This window comes from Crocodylus porosus, unplaced genomic scaffold (genome assembly GCF_001723895.1).
Source record: "Crocodylus porosus isolate Cpor-Errol unplaced genomic scaffold, CroPor_comp1, whole genome shotgun sequence".
Taxonomy (NCBI): Eukaryota; Metazoa; Chordata; order Crocodylia; family Crocodylidae; genus Crocodylus; species Crocodylus porosus.
This window is the reverse complement of record NW_017728946.1, coordinates 2,834,765-2,854,535: the sequence shown is the minus strand read 5'-3', so window position 1 is coordinate 2,854,535 and position 19,771 is coordinate 2,834,765. Positions and strand designations below refer to the sequence as shown.

General features: G+C 45.2%; 1 protein-coding gene across 5 annotated transcripts in view; it reads right to left on the bottom strand.

The window, feature by feature from the left end:
* RBL1 (RB transcriptional corepressor like 1) overlaps positions 1–19,771 on the bottom strand; it is a 73,166-nt gene that overhangs the window by 29,149 nt on the left and 24,246 nt on the right. For 4 of the 5 annotated variants that reach the window (XM_019550744.1, XM_019550748.1, XM_019550746.1 and 1 more), the window contains exons 8-14: positions 17,993–18,176; positions 14,900–15,066; positions 11,841–11,953; positions 11,045–11,148; positions 3,811–3,948; positions 3,028–3,192; positions 2,614–2,749 (exon numbers count right to left, since the gene is read on the bottom strand). In XM_019550744.1, the coding sequence (XP_019406289.1) occupies positions 2,614–2,749; positions 3,028–3,192; positions 3,811–3,948; positions 11,045–11,148; positions 11,841–11,953; positions 14,900–15,066; positions 17,993–18,176 (1,007 nt within the window). Of the gene's footprint in view, positions 1–2,613; positions 2,750–3,027; positions 3,193–3,810; positions 3,949–11,044; positions 11,149–11,840; positions 11,954–14,899; positions 15,067–17,992; positions 18,177–19,771 lie in introns of those variants that run through there. The other variant, XM_019550749.1, reaches the window with a different exon arrangement.

The window sequence follows — 19,771 nt, the reverse complement described above, 5'->3', positions numbered from 1 at the left end:
CAAAATTCCCTGTAGCCCCTCCAACCCCGCCTCTCAATGCCCCCCACATGTAACAAGAGCTTAGCGCAGCCCTGAACCCTAGCCCCAGCCAGCAGTGGCAACCCACCCCATCCCACCCACGCAGATCTGGGGGCACCCCCCATGCCCTCCCAGGGTGCGTGCAGCAGTGGGAGTTGCCCCGCACACCTCCTTCCCCGTCTCAGCTGAGCAGCATCTGTCCTAGCCCCAGCCCAGCACCATTCCCTCCCTCCCTCACCGCAGGGGCCTTGATCTTCCTCACCCCCGTGCCCCTTCCCACCCCCCTCCCCTTCCAACATAACGGACCTACCAGCTGCACACAGCTCTCCAAGCTGCCAGGCTGTGCTCCTCACTGCCTATGTGCTGTGCTGCACTGCAGCTGCACGCATGCATGGGCATTTATTGGCTAAATCAAGCTGCTTTCTGATACAGTCAATTTTCTTTATATCTGTACTGATCCAATATCAGACCAATGTATCAATGCAACTCTAATGCTTTGCCTTTTAGTCAAAAAAAAGAAAATGTAAATGTCCATTTAAATACTTCACCCTTTCCTAATGTAGATATTTATACAGATAAATTAAACAGTTTGGACCATATTCTTCTTCTCTCCTGCAAGTTAAAGCATAAGTTCTCAAACGTATTCACATGTGGGAGAGATCCATACTTTCATAGTTGGTAGGGTTGGAAGGGACCTGAGCAGTTCAAGTCCAACCCCCTGCCATGGCAGGAAAGAGTACTGGGGTCAAACGACCCCGGCAAGGTGTTCATCTAGCCTCCTCTTAAAGACCTCAAGGGTAGGAGCTAGCACCACTTCTCTTGGAAGTTGGTTTCAGATCCTAGCCACCCTGACAATGAAGTAGTGCCTCCTGATGTCTAGTCTGAATCTACCCTCTACCAGGTTGTGACCGTTATTTCTAGTCACTCCTGGCAGTGCTCGGGGGAACAGGGACTCCCCCAATGCCTGCTGGTCCCCTCTGACTATTTGTAAACAACAACTAGATCCCCACTCAGACTCCACAAGAGAAGGCTGAACAGGTTCACATCCCTTAGCCTCTTCTCATAGGGCCTGCCCTGCTGCCCCCAATCATGCAAATGGTCCACCTCTGGACCCTCTCCATGTTGTCCACATCCCTCTTGAAGTGCGGCGCCCAGAACTGGACGCAGCACTCTAACTGCGGCCTTACCAGTGCTGCACAGAGGGGGAGGATCACCTCCTTGGACCTGCTCGAGATGCATATGTGGATGCATGACAAGGTATGGCTGGCCTTCCTGACTGCGTCCTCACACTGCCAGCCCATGTTCATTTTGGCATCAATAATGACTCCAATATCCTTTTCTGCCTCTACACTCACGAGAAGGGAGTTCTCCAGCCTGTAGGTATGCTGCTGGTTCTTCCCCCCCAAGGTGCAGTACCTTGCACTTGTCAGTATTGAAACCCATCCTGTTCTCATCCGCCCACCCCTATTAACCTGTCTAGGTCCGATTGCAGCCTATTCCTCCCTTCTAGTATGCCCATTTCCCCCCACATCTTAGTGTCGTCTGCAAATTTGACCAGGGTGCTTTTTACCCCCTCGTCTAAGTCGCTGATGAAGATGTTGAACAGTGCAGGCCCGAGAACCAAGCCCTGCGGAACCCCACTGCCCACATCCCTCCAGGTTGAATAGGACCCGTCCACCACCACTCTCTGGGTGCGACCCTCCAGCCAGTTAGCAACCCAATTGACTGTGTAGGTGTGGATGCCACAGTCCCCCAGTTTCCTTAATGAGAACGGGGTGAGAGACCGTGTCAAAGGCCTTCCAAAAGTCCAGAAAGACTATGTCCACTTCTACCCCTGCATCTAAGGATCTGGTGACCTGGTCATAGAAGGCCACCAGGTTGCTCTGACAGGATCTGCCTCTAATGAACCCGTGTTGGTTGCCCCTAAGCATAATCTCCCCTGCTAGCCCCTCATGGACATGCGCCAAGTCATCGTGCCTCTACTCAAACTTCTCAGTGACACCTGCCACAACTGCTTATGTAGAAAAGTGATGTTACAAAAGTCTTATGTTTAGCAATTTATACAGAAAGAAAAAATGAAAAACCAAAAACTATGGGAGAAATCAACAACAGAGCACCAACAAAGTGCTCTGCAGGCCAGGGGTCAGCAATGTTTTTGGGCCAAGTGCCCACCCCCGAGGGAAGCCCATGCAATGGGCAAATAACCCCTGCCATGAAGAAAGAGCAAAAATATAACCAGTGATAAACATATTGTAAAGTCATCTGGTGAAGCAATAAGCAATAATACCATTGCATGATAAAGCTATTAGCCCTCAAAAGAATTTCAGTAACTAGAATGTAAGGCAGAAAGCCTTATCTTGTCCTAATTCAGTGTAGGTAATGTGCACATAAGGAGTGGCGCTTCATATAGTGAAATGCAGCCCACTTAATGCTCTAACGAAGTCAAGGCAACCGTGTTCAAGAGGAAGTATTTTCCCATAGCTTGTAAAAAATCCAAATGACAATACAGTTTTAACAAACATAATTCACTGATATTCAAGATTTCATTGGCTCTTCTGATATATTATGTACACCAAGCATAATAAAAGACGTCACCTCTTCGTAAACTCCCACCAAGATCTGTCCGAACCTCTTTTACCCGCGGATGCATTATAGGAGACATTGACATCAGAGGCAGATGTCCTAGCCCACTTCCTCCATTGCTAGGTTCAAAATTATTTGGGAACGTTACCTGAGAAAATAAAAAATGCTAGCATTAGACATAGCAAAAATCTTTTCCTCCCTATTCATGCTGTGAACTGTAATTTTAAAATATTTTTTACCATAGAACACAAGAATTTAGAACTGGAAGGAACCAGTCAGGTCAAGTCCAAAACACTGTTTTTTTAGCCTTCCTATTTCAGTATTGGATAAACTGTTGCATTCAATTAGTATTCTGCGAAGGCCATGTAAAGGACAACCATATAAAATGACACACATTTTCTCATCATTATTTTCCCTTCAACATACTTCTTCACAAGTTGGGACTTTGTTTTGTGAGGCTTGGAGGGCACTCCACAGTGCAGAATCCTGGGTCCAGGCTAGGCTCTCCAGAATCTGTTCCTCAATGCTGTTGAGGTGCTTTACCATGTCTCTAGAGAGTCCTTCCTCAGACCGAATCAATACTTCAATCACCTATAAAACAACAAAACAGTTTAATCATAATACGCAAAAAGCAAAAAACTGACACCACTCATCTCTAACTACACTAAAACAGCATTCATTCAAGACCAGCTCAAACCCTTTATTGATTTAAAACTTCAAATTTCCTACAATGCAATCTTTCTACTCCTTTTTCTGAACCCTCTGTTCATCTAACACTCTGTGTGCATTTCTCTCTCTCCACTAGTTGTAGAAAATTCTCTTCTACAATTGCATTGTCTTGAACAGCTTTCCCATTTCTATTTGCTCTAACTATTCTATATCCAATACCAAGTTTTCACTTGAAGACTTGACAAAAACCTATTTTTTTCCTATCCATCTTCACTGATCTATATATAATTATATTTTTCATAGGATTTATTACACAGTACTAAAGACATAGGAATTTCCTGCTTTTAGTTAGATTTATGTCTTGTTCTTATTAGTTGCTCCTCCATATTTATAAAACAAGTCTGGGAAAATCCACTTATCCCTAGCAATTTCTTACATGTCATCATGTAACTGTCTAAAAAGGTTTCTTCTGGTGTGATTACAGAAAAGGGTAACACTAATAAGGTTTGTAGCTAACTTTCGAAAGAATAATGTTTCTACCTTATAAAAATAGAATGGTCGGAGGTCAAGAACCTCAATGATCCAAGGAAAAGTACGTGGTGAGCTATATGCAAATAGTACAATCTCCAAACAGCATGCCATTAAGGAATGATGAAAAATATCTTGTTCCAAGAGAACCTAGTAAGAACATAAAAATGAATTCCCTTTTACACTGAGAAAATCACAAGCAAGTATGTTTTCTTATGCCAATGGTGCTCAACCTTTTGGCCCTGTGGGCCAGATAAATGGCCTAGCATCAATTTGCAAGCCAGATCAAGTTCTCCGTGCCAGGATTGGGCCCTGGAGCTCAGCACCACCCCCTCCCTGCTCAGTGCACCAGGGCTGAGCCCAAGAGGGTTTTGAGTTCTGCCTGTCAGCAGCTTGAGGTGCATTTCCCCCCAAACCCATGAACTTATCTCCCTGAAACTTGGCAGGCTTTGTGGCCTCAGCAGGGGCCACCACCCCTGCAGTTTTGACCCCACTGTGGCTCAACATATACACATGACATGAATTTTACTTTCAAGAATTTGGGGTGCAGTTCCCCCCACATCCCTGCACCAATCTTCCTGAAACTTGGCAGGCTTCATGCTCTCAGCAGAGGCTACCATCCCTGCAAGTTTCATCCAAATCAGACAAAGAACAACAAAATTAGACATATTTCATTGATTCCCCATTATACCCTACGGCCATATCTCCGAGGCGGCTCCGAAGCTTTTCCGAGCGGTTTGGAAACGCCATACTGCTTTGGAAAGCCTAGCAAAGCCAGCTCTTCGATCCAGACATGCTGCTTCAGACACCAAAGTGTCCAAAGTGTCCTCGCACAGCCCTAGTTCTTAGCTACCTGCATTAAGAGTTGGAATACAGAGGAAACTACAACACAGAAAGCACTGAAATAATACATGAAAGAGAAATGGCATACTGCTCCTGATCTTTTCAGTCAGAACAAGTGCTAACACAGATTGCATAAAGAAGAACAAATCAACAGTATGTCATGAACTTACACAAATGCAGGGTTGATTTTGGGTGTGTAGTGTCATGCATAGCTATTTTCTCAAATTAGATTTACTGATCTAGGATTTGTTTTTGTTTTTTTTATCTATAGTGAAGATTAAGTTATGTTCAATTTTATCATTTTTACATTTGTCTAAATGGTGCTATTTGATATAAATGTACTTTTGGAATGTTATAGTGCGACTGGAATTAATCATTCAGTGGGATGCTGAATTAAGTTCCTGAAATCACCAGACCTAATGAAAACTATGCATACTGCAAAGAGATTCCGTTTTTCAGAAGGGAAATTAATCTCTGAGAGTTCACAATTGGAATGGCTATGCCTATCAATGAAACAGGGATGTAGGTGGCAGTGTGTACGTGAGGGAGACCTATCCTGAACAACTGCTTTTTTAGATTTTAAAATTCAAACCCCTATTATGGGGGAGTCCTTCTCAGGAGACAAACACCTAGAAAATATGTCTCATACAGAGATTTGTATTTTTTATCCCTTGAACCAATAGGAAAAAGTCTCTCTTTCTTGAGAAAGTCATAGCTAAAGAAACTGGATTAGCAACCTATGCCTGAAAAGATGTACATATTTCTATATTTCTTAAACATAATTGTAAAACAGGAGTGACACCTGCCTGACAGACAGCTGGAAGGAAAAAGTTATGTGAATAATATACACACATTCCTCCAGGAATGAAAAGGAAAATAAGGTTTATGAGCAAAGCTTTGGGAGAAAGTCCTTTGTCTAGGGAGCTCAAGGCCTTGGGTGATCTAGTCCACCAGCTGGCAGAAGATGGGATAACCACCAGTAGTGCAATCTGAGAAACTGCTTGCAGGAAAACTCTTAACAGTGTAGAGCAGGCTAGTCCACTCAAAATTCTTTTTTTCAGTTTTCTTTACCTTACTGATCGCCTGTGGTACAGGTGATTTTCAGAGCAATTGATAATTTCAGGTTTGGCTCTTTTGCAGAAGGGGCCTATAATTTTTACATATACCAAAGGGAAATTTCTCATAAACTGGGAGCTGCAAGGTCTAGTCTGCAAGCAGGGAGAATTCAGGTTTACTAGGAATAGAAATTGTCCCAGGGGCAAATCTGAGTCTGTCCCATGTTAGATGAGCAGAACAGTGGGAAGAGACAAGGAGCCAAAGGATACCTTGATATATCAAAAGTATAGAAACACATGCTAATTTGTTCCAGGGTACTATAACTGAAGTCATAGGGCTACCTAGGCTACACAAAAGAAGCTTTCAATGGTATAAAGAAGTGGTGGGCAACTCTTTTGGCTGGAGGGCTGCTTAATGCATTTTGGTGAGCTGTCAAGGGCCACATGGGTAGTCCCACCCCTTGATCCCACCTTGAGACGGGAAGTCCTGCTCTAAACCCTGACCTTTTCCATCAGAAGTCCCTCCCCTTGCCCCGGAAGTAGTGGGGGGGGGGGCAGGGTTGCCATCTTGAAACTGGAAAAAAAAACCAAATCATATACTAAGCAGTTTGCAGGCTGCAAACAGGGTAAGCAGTTTGCAGGTAACGGATGGGGGCAAGAGGAAGAAGGGAGAGAGAAACTAAGCATCAGATCTTGCCCAGGGAAGGTAAGTGATCCAGCTGCCTGTGCCTTTGTTTTGCTGAGTGTTTGTTCGGTGGGCTGTGTGTGTTTGGAGCATGTGCTCTGAGAAGGTGGGAGCAATTGCTGACTGTTGAGTGATTGCTGCCTGGGCCTGACAGAAGCCCTAACAGGACGATAGAGCCAGTCCAGGCCCAGCAGGGTATAAAAGGAGACTCAAGAGATGACCAGTCAGTTCATAGGTCAGTTCGCCAGCCAGTTTGTGGACCCTCCCCAACTTTTTTGAGGGGCAAGTCTTTCAAGCTTTGTGTGAGGAAGCAGGAAAAAAAGGAACCCTTTGGGGCCAATGAGAAATAAACAGGCCAGTTCCAGGTGAATTTGCTAGGGAAGGTCTGATTGGAAGAACAGTATGAGAGAAGGCAGATTAAGAGGCCCAGGGAAATGGCTAGAGGACGCTGCAGTGCCAGAGCCACTGCCACTGCCTCTGCTTGCACCTGTGATGCTTCTGTCCAGGCAGGATAGCTCACCATCAATGCTTCCACCCAGATCCAGGTTTGACACCTTGGGGGCTGTGGCTTGCAGGTTCCCTCCAGGCATGGCCAGGTTGGGAAATGCCTGCAGTGTGAGCAGTGCCTCCTGGTGGTGCTTCTCGGTGAACAGGCAAGAGAACTACAGGAGGATGTGGTGAGGCTCCGAAGCATCCTCCGCCATGAGGAGTTCATCAGTTTGATGCTGGAGGAGACCTCTGGGACTGTGAAGGAAGTTGTTCATCTGGAGAACAGATATGCAACCCTAGCAGCAGAGAGGGAGGAGCATGTTCCATTGGTGGAGGAAGACAGGCCAGGCCTCACCAAGGTGAGAAGGACTGAGACTACCACCACCAAGAAGCAACAGGTGGCGGTGGTGGTTGGAGACTCCCTTTTGCAGGGGACAAAGGGAGCTATCTGCTGTTATCTTGGGAGGTCTGCTGCTTGCCTGGAGCCCAGATCCAAGATGTCAAGGAAGGACTACTGAGGCTCATCTGGCACTCTGACTCCTACCCCAAGCGGGCACCAATGATACTGCTGGGGGAGACCCTGAGCATATCAAAAGTGACTACAGGGTGCAAGGGTGAGGGGGTCTGAGGCTCAGCGATCCTTCTGGTCAAGGGAAAGGGCCTGGGAAGGAGCAGGTGCATCCTGCAGATCAACACTTAGCTGTGCAGGTGATATCACCAGCAGGGCTTTAGCTTCTTCGACCATGGGATGTTCTTCCAAGAAGAAGGATTGCTGGGAAGAGATGGGATCCACCTGATGAAGAGAGGGAATGGCATCTTTGCAGATAGGCTTGCTAACCTAGTGAGGATAGCTTTAAATTAGGTTTGCTGGGGGATGGAAACCAAAGCCCTGAGGTAAGTAGAGAAGTGAGAGACCTGGAGGAAGAACAAGCAGGAGGGGGCAACAAGGAAGGTGTTCTCCTACTTCCTGAGAAATCAAGGCAATAAACTAGTTACCTCAGGCACCTGTACACAAATGCACAGAACCTGGGAAACAAGGAGGAAAAATTGGAAGTTCTTGCACAGTCACAGAACTATGATGTGATTGGAATAAACAGAGAATTGGTGGGATAACTTGCCTGGCTCGAGTACTGCCATGGATAAGTACAAACTGTTCAGGAAGGACAGGCAGAGGCAGGGAAGAAAAGGAGGAGTTGCACTTTATGTAAAAGAGCTATATGATTCCTCAGAGCTCCAGTATGAAGCTGAAGATAGGCCTGTTGAGAGTCTTTGGGTCAGAGGGAAAAGCAACAAGGATGATGTTGTGGTAGAGGTCTGCTATAGACCAGAGACCAGGAGGAAGAGGGCTCTTTCTTCAAACAGCTAGTGGAAGTTTCCCAGTCACAGGACCTAGTTTTTATAGGGAATTTCAATTACCCTGACGTCTGCTGGGAGGGCAATACACAAGTGCAATGGCAATTCAGGAAGTTTTTGGAGTACTGGGGACAACTTCCTGGCCATTAGGGGCCATGATCTTGACCTGCTGCTCACAAACAGGGATGAATTGGTGGGGAATGTAGTACTGGATGGCAACTGAGGCATCAGTGACCATGAGATGATTGAGTTCAGGATCCTGAGAAAAGGAAAGATGGAGAGCAACAGACTTCAGAAAAGCAGACTTCGATTCACTCAGGGAACTCATGGGCAGGATGAAGGGGAAAGGAGTCCAGGAGAGCTGGCTATACTTCAAAGAAGCCTTACTGAGAATGCAGGAACAAACCATCCTGATGTACAGGAAGACTAGCAAATATGGCAGAAGACCAACTGGGCTTAGCAGGGAACTCTTCAGTGAACTAAATCATAAAAAGGATGCTTATAAGTGGAAACTTGAACAAATAACTAGGGAAGAATATAATAGCATTGCTCAGGCATGCAGGGATGAAGTCAAGAAGGCCAAAGGGCAACTGGAGTTCAAGAGTGGGTGTGAGTGTGTGGTGAGTGTGCATATGGAGAGGTGTGGGTATGGCAGGGGTGGAAAGGTAGGAGTGTGCGTAGGGCCTGTGGTAGGGTGCGGGAGTGTGTGTGGATATGGCAGATAGTGTGGAAGTATGTGTATGTGGGGTTATGATGGGGGGTGTGGGTATGTGTGTGGGGGCTGTGGTAGGATGTGGGTGTGTGTTGGGGGTATGGTGGGAGGTGGGAAGGCAGCCCCGCCCATCCCATCCTGGCTGCAGCTTGTAGTTCCCAGCTGCAAGGCCAGGATCCATACAGCACGGCAGGGGGCCAGCCTGTCTTGACACAACGTGGTTCCGGCTATTAGGCTGGGGACTGCACAGCATGGCATGGAGCCAGCCTACCACAGCTGTGGCACAGAGTTCCTGACTGCAAGGCTGGGACCTACATAGAATGGCATGGGGCCAGCCTGGCCCGGAGCTTCCCCTCCGTGCTGCGCCATGCAGGTCCTGGCCTTTCAGCAGGGAACTGTGCACCGCAGCCAGGACAAGCCAAGTTGGGTTGGCTCAGCACCACACTGTACGGGTCTGAGCCTTGCAGCTGCAAACTGTGCAGCACAGCACGGAGCCAGCCCGGCCCTTCCTGTCCTGTCCTGTCCCATCCCAGCAGCATGTGGTTCCCCGGTGCAAGGCAGGGATACAGGCGGCACGACAAGGAGCCAGGCTGGCCCAGCTTGTCCTGGCTGTGGCTTGGGGACTTGCAAGACCAGGACCTGCATGGCGCAGCATGGAGCGGCCAGAACAGGCTGGCCCCATGCCGTGTTGCATGGGTCCCAGCATTGCAGCTGGGAACCATGCAGCACAGTTGGGACAGGATGGGCTGGGCTGGCTCAGTGCCGTGCAGCCCCTGGCCTTGCAGCCAGAACCATGTCGTGCCAAACTGGCCCCATGCTGCACCACATGGGTCCTAGTCTTGCAGCTAAGAATTGCGTGCTGCAGCCAGGACAAGACAGGCAGGGCTGCTCCCCACCTCCCACTATACTCCCAACAGACACCCACACCCTCCCACTGCCCCCACACACACTCCCACCCCCCCAGTAAACCCTCACACACAGTTAGCAGCACCTGCCCTCCCTCCCTGCCCCCCCATCCACACCTAAATTTCAACTTTCAGATGAGGGAGGGCTTCAGAACAGCCACAGGGTTCCTAGGGCAGATGCCTCCGCTAGCCAGAAGCTTCCGGGGCGTGGGAGTGGAGTGGGGCAGGGCAGGTCAGGTCAGGTTGGGGTTGGGTTAGCTGCGTTGCAACCAGAGCCCAAGCTGCTTAGTGTTGCAGCCAGCGACTAATGCCACTGGAGTCTTGTAAGCTTTCAGACAGGTAGCCACTGACAGGTAATAATTGTCTAAATTTTAGAGGGGCCCCACAGGCCAGACAGAATAGCCTGGCATGCCAGATCCAACCCACAGGCTGTATTTTGCTTGCCCCTGGTATAAAGCATTGATTGTGGTAGGGTATATATTTATTCCCTAGAAGGGCAGTTATTTGTTTTTGCTTGTTTGCACTATTTCCTAATTTCAAGGAAGACTTCAGATGGTAATGACTGCTTTTCTAATTATAAAGCAAGTATAGGGGAAGCAGATCAATAGTGCCCATGACAGTCATATTGCTTTGATGCTAAGAGTAAAAAGGGAAAGAGCTTACTCATTGGAAGTCAAAAAAATAGAACAGAACATGCACTGACTGCAGAATTTCACAACATTTTTTGAAGGACAAAATAAAGAAACATATAAATTATCTAGCAGCCATTTAGGCACACTACACATATCAGAGAATAATTATGAAAGAAGGGGACACTGATAATAAATTAGACCAGGGATTAACAACTTACGGCCTAGGGAGCAATTTTATCTGGCACATGGCACCTGGATATTGGCATTACTCTGGTGACAGGCAGCTTGAGCAATGATGGAGGGGTTGGGGTGGGGAATGGAATTCACACACATGGTGGCAGCCAGTCAGCAAGGAAAAATGGCAGCGGCAGTAGTGTTATTTTGGCCTACCAGCCCCTAAAGGTCACTGACCTCTGAATTAGACAAAGGAACCAACTCTGCCTATGGGCTGAATAAAATGTGAGCTGCGTAGATTAAAGCAAAAAAAAAATTTGAAAGCAGTCTCACACAGATAGATGATTAAATAAATAAATAAATAAAAGAACTATTTTCCATCCCGGTTATTTACTTACGGTCATGTCCTTCCCATGCAGTCTTTGTGTTTCTTGCACCATTATAGTCTCCAGAATTTTATAATATAAGATTTCTGCCAGTTTTAGTCTGTTTACAGCAAAATCTGCAATTTAAACCAAACATGGCTGAATAGCAAGAAAATACCTGATGTATTCTTAACCAGTAAGTAATCTTAAAAACACTGCATTGATTTTGCTACCTTTAACAAGGCAACTAGTTATTTATGAGACTAAACATCTTTAGAAAGACAATTTTAGTTTTTATCACTGAACTTTAGACCACAGACCTTATAAAATGTGTCTTAATAGGGGTTATGATGAAAAGGCCTTTAGTCTTCTTTGAGGTTAGGAATGATGTATGGATAAAAGATATCAGAAAATGTTAAAAACGGATGAAATTTTGTCTTAAAAAAATTAATCAGCCCCGACTGGTCAATGATGAGCTAAAGGTAAGTTTCATACATTTCTATAAAATAAATTGCCCCTCCAGTGAAAATTTCACCTAGGCAGCCATTACTCAGTATTTGAAAAATACGATTAATCTTTTTTCCATAAATACGCCAGCTTTGACAAGCCAGGGATTTTTGTGATATCTTTTACTGGACCAACTGTATAGTTGGGTTGGTTCAATGAATGATATCACAAAAATAGTTTCCCCCCACCCTAATACATTTCCTGAACCATCATGGTTACACCACCACCCCAACTTTACTCTAGCTTGGATAGACAGACTGTGCATTTCAACTGTTTTTGTTTTAGTATTTTGAAACATTTCATCCATTTCACATACTCCTACCTATATGAGGCCCAGGATGGTCATCTGTTGACATAGTATAGCTCTGACAGAAAGCCTCACCTATTTCTTTTACTCTATTTACAATACTTTCCATAGGGTTACGCACGCAAGACCTATAGAAGAACAAAGAGAAAAAGAAAAACTCTTTATTTGCATATTACAGATTGGAAAAATTCATGTAACCAAGTTTTTTTTTGATAGGCAATGTTCTGTACTTTCATCCATCTTTAAAAAAAGATAACCAAACAAGTTTTACAAGCTAATCAGAAAAAAAGACAGTCTGTGGATTCAACTGTTCTTACAAATCATATTTTGACTTGCTATCTGGCTTTACTTCACTCCATTCTGCACAGCGTTCTTGTGGTAATTACTAACCTGTTGTATAGAAAAGATGAACATACGTTCTGAACTAAGAATCAGTATTTTTAAAGCGTATATAAAGGGGCTTGGAATTTTGATCTGATTAACTAACTTCATTATTTTTGTATGCAAGAAGCACTATACAAAGACCACACACTCACACAATAGAGTTTGTTCTCCAAAAAATTACCAGTTCCCCCATTTTAGGAGAGGCAAGGATTTTTTGGGGGTAACCTATTTTATTGGACCAACTGCATGATTGGGATTAAAGTTAAATAAGCTTTTGAATGCAAGGCATTCTTCATCAGGTTTTTTTGTTTGCTTGTTTTTATAAATGGGTAGAAATAGGACTGGCCTTTTAATTTGTAAATACTGAATACCTGACCTTTGTTTTCATATTACTTTAATAGAATTTATATTGCTATACAAAACTCAAGAGCATCTGCACAAAGAGGTTGGGGGAAGTGTTTTATTTTTTTAAACATGTTTTTAATTGCATCTCTCAGCTACATACTGAGTGCATCTACTTGTGCAATTAATGTGCAGAAAGCTTGCTGCACAGTAAAATACTACTTAGTAAGTTTTCCCCAGCAGGGCATCTACATGTGCTCCCATTGGGAGCAAATTTGCTCCCAAAGGGAGCAGTTCAGTGCAAGGCTACTCCAGCTTGGCTGTGCGCCCATACAGCAGCTAGACGGAGTTCCAGGCTCCCCCAGGTGTCAGCCCTGGGCTGGCAGGGGGCACCAGAGTCAGGCACTTGTCTCTGGGGAGTGAGGGAGGTTGTCTTGCCTCCAGAGCAGCTGCTTCCCAGCCTCATGCCCCCAAATGATTGGGCATGGGGCTGGGAGTCAGGAACTGCAGGAGGGCACATTTTCCTAGCCCCCTGCCCCAATCTGCCCATCAGGGCACAGGGCTGGGAAGCAGCTGCCTGGGGAAGGGACAGTTTTCTCACCCTCTGCTTTCTTGGCTGACTGGGAGCAATTTGCTCCCAATCAGCAGTCTACACATGCACTACTGTGCAGTAGTTACTGTAGGGGTTAATCTACTTACAGGCATTTACAGGGACTGGCAAACCCACAGTAGACTAATGTACTGTGTAGTAAAATTACGCGCACATGTAGACAGTGACGCTTTACTGTGAAGTAGATTCATCTGCTGTACAATAAAGCATCTTGTGTAGACACACCCATTTAGAACCACAAGGGAATGAGGAAGGACAGGAGAAGCCTATTAAATAATAAAGGAAGAAACAGAATAAAAAATTGGAACAGTCTAGGCATACTAACTTCACATCTCTAATATCCATATAATATTAACAAGAATTACATGGTAATCCTTTAGTCCTTTTAGCGGACCAAAATAAAATGAGAATGTTCCTGTACAGCGCCAGTGTGTATAGCCCATGGGCTGGATCTAGCCCACAGATGTGTCATCCAGCTCCTAGGGCTCCCCTGGGGTCTGACATCTGGCAGGCAGGCAGTGAAAGCAATAATTGCCACAGCTCCTCCAAAGCAGTTCGAATAGATAGAAAATAAACTTCATTTATGCACAGAGGGGAGTTGAGGATGAAAGTCTGGTCCCTCTGGGTCCATGCAAGTGTCTCTGTGAGTTGCTTTTTGTTGTAAGAGATCAGTCAGGATTAGTTCCCTGTTGGTGTCAGATGGCACGCAGGGAGGTTTTAGAAATCTTTCTTGTTGCTCAGCAGTGAAGTTTAAACAAAATAAAACAAAACTAACGAAAGTTTTAGGGTAACACAGATTGGTGCAGAAATACATAAAGAACAGGATGCAGAGCACCCTGGATTGCCTGGTGAACTACATATGACAAATTATGCAAGCAATAAGCTAGAAACAAGATACAAGTATGAGTTAATACTGGCTGTGGTGAAACACGTATAAAGGAATCAAGAATGCAGACTGAAAAACTATTCCAAGAAGTTATAACTCATAAAACAACTTGGGGGTTCCCGCAGATACTCAGTGTGATACTTATGACCAATGGGGCTAATGTGATCCAGAGAGTATAAGCAGGGAAATCTCCAGCAGGACTAGTAAAGTTCTAATAGTTCTATATTTTGTACTAAAAAAAATTCTGCTGGTGTACTTTACCCAGCTCTGGTGACCACAATTTAAGCAGAATGTTCAAAACGCTGGAGATGTTCAAGGAGAGCCATAAGAATAATTAAAGAATTAAAAAAGATTCTAGGATATAAAAGAAAGGAAGACTTGGTCACAGTCTAAGTACCTACAAGGGAAACAAATCTGTGCAGTCTAGCAAAGTTATAGTTTCCCTGGTAGGAAATTTCTATCAACCTAGGTTTTAAGAGATCAAAATTTGCTTACAATAATTACATTTATTTTTTCCTTTCAATTTACACTAAATGAAAGGAAGATGGATGTTATGATTAGATGAAGAGTCAAGAATATGACCCATTAGATCACCAAAAGAGATTGGATGTTTAAGCCATGTCATTTTCCAGAGAAACACATCAATTAAGAAATAAAAGGTTTACTTTCTTACAAATAAGGTCTTTAAATGACAACACCGCAAAGGTTAATGTCTTTGCACCAGCTACCTCCATAAAAACCTCTCTCAAGCAGAAAGAAACAGAGCAAGAATGTAGTAGCCTAACAAAACCAAGTATGGAGAGAGAGAGACCACATGTAGCTGTGGAGACAGGGGTTATACAATGTGCTTACTCAAATACAGCTATAAGTTGTTCACTAGGAGTGTTTTTCAACCCAGCCACAATGCTCTGTAACCGGCTCACACTTTGTGTCGCTGAAGCAACAGGAGTGGTAACCACTTCCTTCTCTCCCAGGTATCTTCTTCCAGTTAGTGGAGTAGAAGGTGCAAATGATCTTTTCTGTCAGATGGAAGATAGAATTGGTTAGGAATCAACAACTCTTCTGTCCAAAAATGTTTTGGACCTTGATAAACTGCAAAATCACTTAAACTCCTATATTCATCATGAATTACAAAGAATATACCACCACTATCACTAATTACATTGTCCAATATGAGGCCACAACAGAGGCTGAGATTTAGAAACAAGTATGTTATAGAACACCGACTTGAAAATATCATAAACTAGGGATGTCAACTGCATTTAAAATATTTGTTTATCCTCCTCTAATTACATTGGTTGAACTATTAACCAGTAACATAGTAGCTCAGGCACAGCTGCTGCTCCTGGGGGCTTTGACTGGAGGGAGTGGAGGAGGAGGCAAGCACAAACAAACATCATAGCCCATGTGAAGCCCTGTGCTGGGTGGGAGAGAGCAATTGTAAACAGCAGCTAATTGCTTAATTCAAGGGTTTTCAACCTTTTTGAAGGAGTGTACCCCTTCTGGTGGGTACTCCACCTGGACTGTACCCTGTGGATGAGCAGGGGAGGGGGGTCCCCAGCAGCCAGCTGACAAGCAGGGGAGATGTCCCCCAGTGGCCAGCCAATGAGACAGCAGTGGAAAGTGGGCGGCAGCCATGGCAGCTTGCTTCCCAAGTACCCCCACTTCTTCACACCACTGCTGTGTATCCCCTGGGGCCTTCCCAAGTACCCCCAGTTGACACCCCCTGGCTTAACTGATGAGTCATTAGGCTACTTGCTATTTTCCTCCTAGGCGGGGGTGGGCAAAATATGGCCCACTGGTCAGAACAGCCCACCAACTGATTTGATCCAACCCACAGGTGGGCACCAACTCACTGGATCTGGCCCATGGGCAGCTGGAAGCTCCAGCTGCTGCGTGGTACTGGATGGGCTGGTGGGACTGCTTATGCCCAGCAGCATCAGGCATCAGCCCAGGTAGGGTTTCTGTAACAGACAGTGGGCAGTAGTGTCAGCTGTGGATGCCATGGGCAGGTTCAGGCACCTAGATGCAGAACCTGACAAAGGCATCCATAGCTGCAAGGGCGACGCGTAGGGGGGTGCATGCGGGTGCACTTGCATGCCCTGCACGTCCCCTACAAAAAGGTACTGCTGACACAGTCAGTGGTGCCTGTGAGCAGCCTCCACTCGCCATCCCGCTGCTGGCAGTGCCAGCAGTGTCTGCAGGTGGTCCACAATCCCTGCTGATGCTGCCAACGGTGACTGCAGGAGGTGCCTGCTTACTGCTGCTGGGCTCCCACTACTGTGCCCCCCCAGCCGCCGGGGCACAAGTCATTCATGCATACCTGACACCACCAACCTCCTGGTGCAGTGGTAGCTCCCACCTGAAGCCCTGACCTGGAATCTACCAACTGTGTCACCCGTGGACCCAGGCAGGAGCTGCTGCCATGCTGGACAGGCAGCAGCATTTCTCTCTCTCCCTTTCTCCCTCCCTCTAGAATGCAGCCGAAGTGGTTGCTACCGCTGCCTGACTGCGGCAGCAGAGGCTCCTCCCCGAGTCCACAGCTGAGCGATGGGATGCCTGGCAAACTACCAGTTCAGGAAAGATAGGAGAGGAGAGGAGAGAGACAGTGATGTATGTGGCCCTCAACAGGTCTCCAAAACTCGTAAGTGGCCCTCCAGCCAAAATAATTTCCCAGCCTGCTCTAAGGGGTCACCAGAGAAGGATCCCCAGCTGTATCTAAGCTAACAGCTATAGAAATGGCAAGGAAGCTGCAACTATACCAGCTGAGGATTCCCTTATCCAGGAGATACTCTCTAATGGGACTAGGATGACTGTTCTAAAGATGCTTTGTGCCAAAGAAGTGACAAAAAAATGGCTGGAACATAGCCTGGGATGTAATCTTTTATTTTACTGCCCACTTCCAGAGTTTAGGCTATGAATAATGTAAGAAACTATTAATATGGGTAATTAAAAAACTGGCTACATTTTGGAACTGATGAGAGCAGATTGGGCATAGCGTTTCAAGTCAGGTATATACACAATGGAAAACATAACAGTCTGCAGTGTACTATGAAACCTGGGATCCAAAACTGGCAAAGAAAATCCATCACACTATATAAACTTCTCACTTAAAGCTAAACATAAACAAGTCTGATGTTGTATTAGAGAATTTTTTTGTAAAACTGATCCATATTAATGCTAGTATTTAGTAACAGCTATTTTTCTGGTTATGATAACCTCATTCCTGAAACTTCATAAACAATAACCCAGTAACATTTGTTTCTTACAACCAATTTATCATCCTTTCACAGATAGCCAATTCTAATTTAAAAAAGAAATTAAGGAGGGGAAATACCTGTATAATTAGAAGTTAACAGAATTTTTAAAAATACAGTTAATCTTTCAATGATTTATCTTTCACAGTTGATTCAGCATGACCAGTGAAAATAGAATAGTCAGGATTACTGGTTTGAGTACATCTTGATTTCTTTTTTCACCCAAACTTCACCATCTCTCCCCAGAAAAGTATGATGGGATTTCCTGAGCCCGAAGGAAAAGGTATTTTTTTTTCCTTTGTTTTAAAAGTAAATTAAAACATTTTAAGATTTTACAGCAAAGGTTTTGCATGTAAACCACTTCTGATTTTTTTCTGTCCAAAGCCTAAGTATATTGTTTCACAGAGTTAAGCGCTCTATGATAGTGACACCTCTATTCTCAAGCTAGTTAAAATAGAATAATTTAACGACAAGACAGGAGGAGAGAGACTACCAACTTTGATAAGTAGTATATGTGTATGCAGAATTCTATGTACATAAATTCTCTGAACTTGTTATTCACAAAAGACACAACAGCTTGTTCAAAAACACCAACATTTTTGAATCTGCTGGTACCCTGTATGTGATTAGGAGAATAAACAATGATAAATGACACACTAATTGAAGTGAAATCAACAAGTGATATTACCTTTTCAAAATGCTGCTGAAAATGACATTCCACACGAACTCCTGTTGTTTTGCCCACTGAAATGTCAGCAGGAAACTTCTGAACTGTTCCAATTTCCTCTTCAGCATCTGCTCCTAAGAAAACCCTCTCATCAAAGTCACCCACTGTTAAAACATACTCTTCATACTCTTTATTCAATGCTTTGCTGGAAAAGAAACCACATTTTATTATACCAAGTGAAACTAATAGAAACTGACTTAGACTTTCTGAACTCACTGAGATTTTACACTAGAAATCATTCACGATACCAGAGTAATGGTGTAACAGTAGCATGCACTAGAGCAATTATGGATAGTCAGGTTTTTGTAGCGAATTCAGTAACTAGAATGAAAAGAATTACTATTTCTTTAAGTGGATCCCAGTACCACGTATTTTATTATTGCAGGCCTTTTTTATGAAGTCATCTACCTAGTGATAATATAATCTGGGCTCTTAATTTAATTATAAAACTCCAGGATTTTAAAAGCTATCCTCTGTGGAAAACAATATGAGGGTTTTTGGGGTTTTTTTTGTTTCTTCTTATAAGAGAATGGGGGCAGGAAAATAACCTAAAGTATCTAAACCACAGAAATAAAGGTACACTCTCAACTTAAAATCTAGATAGTTTGAAAACATTTTAAAGTAGTTTCAGAAACAACTGTACTTGGCTCACACCAAACGTCCCTACTGTTTTTGTGGTTTTGAAATTACATTTCTTTTTCTCTTTTGTGTTCTTTTTTCCTTATTGCTGTATTCAAGAATTCACAGTTAACAGGAGAGATAAACGCATATAACTGTGGTCAGATGTACAAAATAAACAGACAGATCTTAGCTATAATGCTAAGTCAGGGGTGGGTAATAATTTGGGCCTGAGAGCCACGTAGGGAGTTTTGATCAGCTGTTGCAGGCCAGGTAACCTTCCCACCCCACACCTCCACAACCTACCAAAACTCCCTGTGGGGTTGTGGGTGGGAGGGAGCAGTGCTTAGGAGAGGCTGGGATTACATGCCTGTGTCCTCTGGGGGGAGAGAGAGAGAGAGAGAGAGCATGCGTGCGCATACCTGCAGGGAGTGGGGGGCAGAGGGCAAAGGGGGTGTGCAGCAGAGCCCCTGGGGTAGTGCAGTCAATGCTGCCCCTGCGTAACTCTGCATGGGGATGAGCTCTACCCGCTCACACTAGGGTAGCCTGCACCACACTCCTGCAGATGCTGCTCTGCACCCCCAGTCTCCAGTTCCAGTTTCTGGAACCAGAGTCCCACATGCCTGCCAGCAGTATGATGCCATGCAGCAGGAACAAGAGGAGGAGCAAAGCAGAACCTGGCTGGCTGCAGCCGCCCTGGAAACAGTCAGCACACAGGGATCCAGCTCCTGTGAAAGCAGCTAGGAGCTGAAGCCAGAGCCCTGGCACTATGGCAGGAGTCACCTGGCTGAAGCTGCTCTCCCACTTGCCTGAAACTGTGTGGTGCAGCACAGGGTGATCCAGCAGGGGCAAGAGCAGCTCCCAGTAGGCTGTTCCAGGTTCAGCTGAAGCAAGCTGTAGCGGGCCAGTAGGGGGCGCTCCTGCATTGAGCCGCCCACCTCCCTGCGCCCGACCACCTTCCAGACTCCGAATGCCTTCCTAGAGGCGCCTTATGCTTGGCCGACCCCTCTCCCGGAGCACACTCGCTAGTCTGGGGGTAACGTAGCTGCCACCACCCCGAGAAGGGAGTGTCTCGGCCCTGTGTCCTCGGGGAAACACAGGCCTAATAGTCCGACGGGTACT